This window comes from Herpailurus yagouaroundi, unplaced genomic scaffold, assembly GCF_014898765.1.
Source record: "Herpailurus yagouaroundi ecotype Mexico unplaced genomic scaffold, PumYag 67793, whole genome shotgun sequence".
NCBI classification, from domain to species: domain Eukaryota; kingdom Metazoa; phylum Chordata; class Mammalia; order Carnivora; family Felidae; genus Herpailurus; species Herpailurus yagouaroundi.
Genome location: NW_024420586.1, coordinates 22,104,116 through 22,111,027, shown reverse-complemented (window position 1 = coordinate 22,111,027; position 6,912 = coordinate 22,104,116). Strand labels below are relative to the sequence as shown.

The 6,912-nt window shown below is 45.5% G+C and overlaps 1 protein-coding gene and 1 long non-coding RNA gene across 2 annotated transcripts; one reads left to right on the top strand and one right to left on the bottom strand.

Annotated features, from left to right (window-relative positions):
* Positions 1 to 191: 191 nt before the first annotated feature.
* DUSP21 (dual specificity phosphatase 21) lies at positions 192 to 1,399 on the bottom strand. The gene has a single exon (XM_040468969.1). The coding sequence runs from the start codon at positions 946 to 948 to the stop codon at positions 382 to 384; it is 567 nt and encodes a 188-aa protein (XP_040324903.1). The 5' UTR covers positions 949 to 1,399; the 3' UTR covers positions 192 to 381.
* A 2,835-nt stretch (positions 1,400 to 4,234) lies between these two features.
* Positions 4,235 to 5,277, top strand: LOC121026128 (uncharacterized). The gene is made up of 2 exons (XR_005788271.1): positions 4,235 to 4,744; positions 4,927 to 5,277. It is a non-coding gene; the product is annotated as an uncharacterized LOC121026128 (long non-coding RNA).
* The last annotated feature ends 1,635 nt before the right edge of the window (positions 5,278 to 6,912 follow it).

The window sequence follows — 6,912 nt, the reverse complement described above, 5'->3', positions numbered from 1 at the left end:
GCCCGACGCGGGGCTCGAACTCACGGACCGCGTCGGGCTCTGGGCTGGTGGCTCGGAGCCTGGAGCCTGTTTCCGATTCTGTGTCTCCCTCTCTCTCTGCCCCTCCCCCGTTCATGCTCTGTCTCTCTCTGTCCCAAAAATAAATAAACGTTGAAAAAAAAAATTAAAAAAAAAAAAAAGAAACATCGTCATCTTGTTGCATGCAATGAATTTTATTCTTTAAAGATAAAAGCTCCCTAAGCTAAAAAGTCCAACACCATCCCCTTTTCCTTGCCCTTCTAAACGGTATCTGCTTGTTCTCTGTCCCAACTCAAAGTTCGACGTTCAGGTTGAATGTTGGTGTTGCCTCCTCAGCAGGTGTCCGGGGCTGGCCAGGACGGCTCACATCTGCATCATCACATGGACCTCCTTCTCGTAGATGTCAGGGATCACACCCACGGGGGAGTTGACCATGTGGACGGTGTTCTTGCTGAACAGCTTGAACTCGTAGTGGATGAGCTGTTCCCAGAAGCCGTTGTTGGGCCGGATGATGGGGCGGCACGACTTGGTCCACGCGTGGGCGTCCAGCAGCGACATGGCGTGGTACTTCATGAGGTAGGCCAGGCAGATGGCGGCCGAGCGGCTCACCCCCGCGGCGCAGTGCAGCAGCGTGCGGCCCTGCTGCATCTCGACGCTGTGGATGTGGTCAGCGATCGGGTCAAAGAAGTCGCAGAGGCGCGAGCTCGGGACGTCAGCCACCGGCACCTGGACGTACTGGATGTCCTTGTAGAAGGTGTTGACCACTTCCGCCGAGACGTTGATGACCGTGGTGATGTGGTTGCTGGACAGCATGCCCTGGTTGTTGGCCGACACGCCGTTGCTGATGTACAGGCTGCTGGTTATTTGGGAGAGGCCACGGGTGGTGGGCTGGCGTTCCGCCGGAGCCGGGAGGGGACACGGAGAGGTCATCACGGTGGTGGGCGGTGATCTCTCTCTGAGAAAGTTCGGAGCCCCGAACTCGGGCGAGTTCACTTAGCAGCAACCTGTGAATGTCTCAGGCGATGGTCTGGGGGTACAGAAAACCAAGTCACCGGTCACCACCCCTTCCCCGCCCCGGGGACGTCACAGTCCTACTGCCCACCCCGCCCCTCCCGGTTTCCATGGCGATGGCAACTTGGCCACCCAGCCAGGTCTTCAGAGAAACCCCAGATCTCTTTTTATCTCTGTCCGTAGCCCTTCATTTTCCAAAGCCCCAATTCTTATCTGCTGGACTTTTAAAAATGTCCTATTACAAGATATCCAGTATATGCTTCAACTGTTGGTTCGCACCGAACACAATATCAATGAATGCTTCTATTTTATTAGCATTGAGGGACCGGGCTTAGACTTTTTCGACAAAGTAGCAATATCATATTTTAAGCTGGGGAACAGCCTTTGGCTCATGTGATACGATAATCTCTGTAAAAGTGTAGTGAGAAACGGGGTTGGCTGGGTGAGCTGCCCTGATCCTTGTTTGCAGACCCTAGCCATAGAATTCGGTTCCTTAATTTTTTCAGTTTTTTAATTTAATTTTTTTTTTTTTTTACTTTACATCCCAATGAGTTAGCATGTAACAAAAACAGATTCTTGAAATGCTACCCGAGATTTGCATTTCCTCACGGCTAAGATTTTTGTGGTGTGCCGTGGCTATAAGCAAGGACGAAATAGATGCCAGCCTGTTTGTGAAGGGTCAAGGGAATGATAACCTCAAAGGACAACACGTTTTTCTTTCTCCTGATTGGCATAATCCGATTATTGTGCATTGCTTAAATTGGCAGTCTCCACAAATCTATCTGGAAGAAAACAGAACACAAATATTAAGGACACATGAAAACTGTCTATTGGAGATAGCTCACTTGGGCTAAAATTATTGGAGACAGTTTCGCCTCACATTTAAGATATGGAATCATAGGGGCTCCTGGGTGGCTCAGTTGGTTAGGCATCAGACTCTTGATCTCAGCTCAGGTCATGCTCTCACAGTTTGTGAGTTCAAGCCCTGCATCGGGCTCTGCGCTGACAGTGTGGAATGTGCTTGGGCTTCTGTCTCCCTCTCTCTTTACTGCTCCCCCGCTTGCTCTCTATCTTTCTCTCAAAAATAAATAAAAATAAACTTAAAAAAAAAAGATATGGACTCATAGATTGTACATCTATGGAGTGACGTGGAACCCCCTGCAGAGTATTGGAGCCTAGTTATTTCATAAATGTATGCTTCCTACACTTTAAAAATGTAGTAAAATTGGGGCCCCTGGGTGGCTCAGTCGGTTAAGCATCAGACTTTGCCTTGGGTCATAATCTCGTGGTTTGTGAGTTCGAGCCCCAGGTCAGGCTCTGTGCTGACAGCTCAGAGCCTGGAACCTGCTTTGGATTCTGTTTCCCTCTCTCTGCCCCACCCCCACTTGCGTGCGCTCTCTCTCTCTCTCTCTGTCTCTCAAAAATGAATAAATGTTAAAAAATTTTTTTAATAAAAATATAAAAACGTAGTACAATTAACCAAAATAATTTCATATACTATTCTCAAAGACAAGCATGACTCATATTAAATAGATCATTTATGTATTCTTTCAACTAATATTCTGTGATGCCCTTTTGTCTAAGGGATGTTGGATGCCTTAAAACTCCACTACGGGGCTTTTCCTAGGTGGGTGAGGAGTTGATTTTTTCTCCTCCTGAGTTTGGAAACAGGTGACTTTCAGACTCCCACTTACCTCTACTTTTCCTTAGTATTATTTTTTAAGATTTTATTTTTAAGTAATCTCTATACCCAACGTGGGGCTCGAACTCACAACCCTGAGATCAAGAGTTGCACACTCCGCCCACTGAGCCAGCCAGGGGCCCTCACTTTTCCTTATTATTTAGGGAAGAAGATATATAAGGGGCTTCCCAAGGGCACACCGTCTTCCTACCACTGGGAAAAGACCCTGGACATCAAGAACTAGTTAACACTCAGATTTCTCAATTCAGTAGTCAAGGCCCATTCCAACCTGATCTAAGCCTGCCTTTCAAATCTCATGCATTCACCTTTTTTTTTTCTTTTTTAAAAATTAATTAATTAATTAATAGATTGCACGAGCAGGGGAGAGGTGCAGAGGGAGAGAGAGAGAGAGAGAGAATGTATTTTTATTTATTTAAAAAAATATTTTAAGTTGATTCATTTATTTTGAGAGAGAGAGGGAGGCAGAGAGCACATGTATGGGAGGGGCAGAGAGAAAGACAGAATCCCGAGCAGGCTCCTCGCCATTAGTGCAGAGCCTGAGGTGGCACTCGAACTCACGAACTGAGAGATCATGACCTGAGCCGAGATCAAGAGTTCAACCCTTAACTGATTGTGCCACCTGGGGGCCCCGAGAATCTTTTTTTTTTTTTTAGATGTTTATTTTTGAGAGAGAGCTCACACACACACACACACACACACACACACACACACACGAGCGGGGGAGGGGCAGGCAGAGAAGGGGGGACAGAGGATCTGAAGCGGACTCCACCCTGACAGCAGAGAGCCCGATTCGGGGCTCGAACTCACGAACCGTGAGATCATGACCTGAGCCGAGATCAAGAGTCCGATGCTTAACCGACTGAGCCATCCTGGCGCCCCTGTTCACCAAATTTTTCTTAAGAATGTATTGTGTGGCAGACATTTTCACCCATATAATCCTTTAGTTCTGACCAAACAAATCCAGTGCTCTTGGTAAATAGAAAATATACATTCCTACTTCCTTACCTTCCTCATGCCATTCCTCTCTCTTGAGAAACCTTTCTTGCTCCTGTCTGTTTACTGAATCTTATCCAGGACTCAAGACCCAGCTTGATTAACTCAAAAAAAAAAAAAAAAAAAGTATCAGCTGAGCATCCAATCTGTGTCAGGTACAGTTCTAACCTTGTGTAGATTCAACACCGCACACACAGGCCCAGATGTCAAAGAGCTTATAGTTTGGTCAGAGAGACAGATAGTCATAAAAGAGTCCAGAAGAGAGGGTGATTCATTGTTTTCTGTGTGTGTGTTTGGGGATGGGGGGCTGTAGGGGGAGGTCATGAAAGGTTTCACAGAAAACACGATCTGGAACAAAGCTTTTTGTTCATTGGTTTGTTTGTTTGTTTTTTAATTACTTATCGTTTATTCGGCCCAAGTTTTTGTCTTGAAAAATTTCAAACCTACAGAAAAGCTGCAAGAACAATGAGGGGCCGTTTACCCTTCACCTATAATTGCCCTGCTGTTAATACTTCACCACTGCATTCCCTTTTTCTATTTAGATACACAAATACACATATTTAGTTGTTTCCTTGTTTCTTTTTGCTGAACCCACGGGTTGTTAGCTGCAGATATAGCAACACTTTATTTAGCCTTTTAACGTTCAGCACAGCAGTATCTCCTAAGAGCAAGTACATTCTCTACCTAACCACGGATACAATGACCATACTCGGGAAACTTAACATTGACCGAACATTATTATCTCATATATAATCTATACGCGAAATTCACCAATCCTTCCGATGATGTTACTTGGAACATTTCACACGTGTACATTAACATTTGGAACGTTTTTTGCCCCCTTCATCCAGGATGGAATCAAGGATCACATGCTGAATTCGGCATCTTTTCCTTTGAAACAGCTCCTGAGCCTTCGGTTTGGCCTTTCCGGACATTGACATTGTTGAAGAGTCCAGGCCAGTTTTGCAGAACCGCTCTCAGTTGGGACGTGTTCCATCGTTCCTTCGAGATTCGACTCAGGTGAAATGTTTTGCCAAGAACACTTCCAGAATGTGCCATTCTCAGTACATCGCTGTGGGGGGGCATAGGATAGCTGTTTGTCCCATTAATGATGGTGGTAATTTTGACCACTTGGGTTAAGGTGACATTAGCTAGCTTTCTACGTTGTTTGAAGATAACTTTTCCTCTTGGTAATTAATAAGGAATACGTGTTGCACGGTGTTGGAGGAAATCATCAAGCGGACATAACTGCTGGTTGACCTATGAGTTGGACCTGGGCCATCAGAGGCTCCTCGTCTCCTTCCCTGTCTTTGGAATCCTTGGAATGTGCACTCCACTCGCCTTCCCTGCACTAGAAGATGCCCCAAGGACATAGCCTTGAGATAGTAATGTGGTGTTGAGACCATCTGGACAGTATATATGGCTGTACCCAGTTAAGGCTTTTATATAAACTTTTAACATTCTGGCGGGTGGGTGGGGACCTCTACTCATCTAGTAGCTGCCCTGGATAAACTTTGTAAGTTTCCTTGTTTATTGAAACTGCCACCTACTAATCTGGAGCGGTCTGCCTCTTTCTTTGATCTCTCCTTGCCCTGCGTTTTTGGGGGTCACTTTGCGAACCAACAGGTGGTACTTGGAGTTTGTGAGAATATCTTTGGAATAGACTTGGAAGGATGAATACGAGTTTTCCACGCAGACCAGAAGGGGGTGGGGAACCTAAGGGCCCTAAGGTGGAGGTGGGAGTTGGCCTCCCTGAGTCCTGAGCACTGTGTGTGTGTGTTTAAATGTTTCTTTATTTTTGAAATACAGAGAGCATGAGCATGCACGGGCAGGGGGAGGGGCAGAGAGAGGGAGACAGAGAATCCCTAGTGGGCTGTGGGCTCCACACAGACAGCAGAGACGGGGCTCCAGCTCATAAACCATGAGATCATGACCTGAGCTGAAGTTGGTCACTTAACCGCCTGAACCACCTAGGCGCCCCGAGAGTTGTTCTATGTTAATTCCATTTCCAAGTGTGGCTGAGTCTACTGCACCAGTGTCCACAGCCAGCAGCCAGGCAGCTCCCTAGTACTCGATTCTGGGCTCAGTCTGGCCCTTGGTTTCTGGACGGTAAGGGGATATGATGGATACGAACATGGAAGTCTTTAACACCTTCCAGTCCAGAAGACAGGTAATAGGAGAAAATGATTGTGACTTGTTTGTTAGGTGAAAAAAAATCCGGTTTATTGAAGTAGGGACTTTTTCATTAAAGGGTAATATATACATATGTGCATTCATCATAGGTATGGATCAAATGTATATTAAATATCATTTATGAATTCTATGCGTGGAAATATTAGTTATCTAAAGTAGTCTTGGGTACAGAGTAAGAATTCAATAAATATCAGATATTCCTTAGTGTTATACTTGAGCGGGGGATTATTCTTTCCTAGCTTGTCTATATGCTTCAAGTTTTCTAAAATAATTTGTGTTCTTTTTATAATTAGGGGGAAAAAAGAATCAAAAAGTAGGTAAACGTCATCAGCAGATGTCTCCTTTTGTGGCCTATAAAATCCACAGAGATGAAAAACTGCTAATACTTGGCGGTGATAAGATTCAGAGAAATGGGTGCTGGGGTTGGATGTGGGGGAGAGTGATGCTGGCCAAACCACGTGGTGGTGAAGATGCACAGCAATGAAAACCCTCACCCCGCGCTGGTGGCAGGGAAGGTGATATGACCACTTCGGAGACCAATTTGGCCATATCCGGTAGAGCTAAAGAGGCCCATACCCTATGCCCCGGCAATTCCTTCCCAGCTAGAAACTCTTGCTCATGGACGCCAGAAGATATTTACAAGAATATTTATTTCCGGGCGCCTGGCTGGCTCAGTTGGTAGAACCTGTGACTCTTGATCTGAGAGTCATGAGTTCAAGCCCCATGTTGGGCATGGAACCTGCTTAAAAGAAGAAGAAGGAGAAGGAGGAGAAGGAGAAGGAGAAGGAGAAGGAGAAGGAGAAGGAGAAGGAGAAGAAAAGCAGACGAAGATTTATTGCCATTTGCTTATAATAGCAAAAACATGGAGACAATATAAATGTCTACCAAGAAAACAAAACTCTGATCGCATCGCATATAATAAACACCATACAAACAGCCATAAAAACAAATGAACTAGAGTGACATGTGTGAGCCTGGATAAGCCTCAAAAGTAT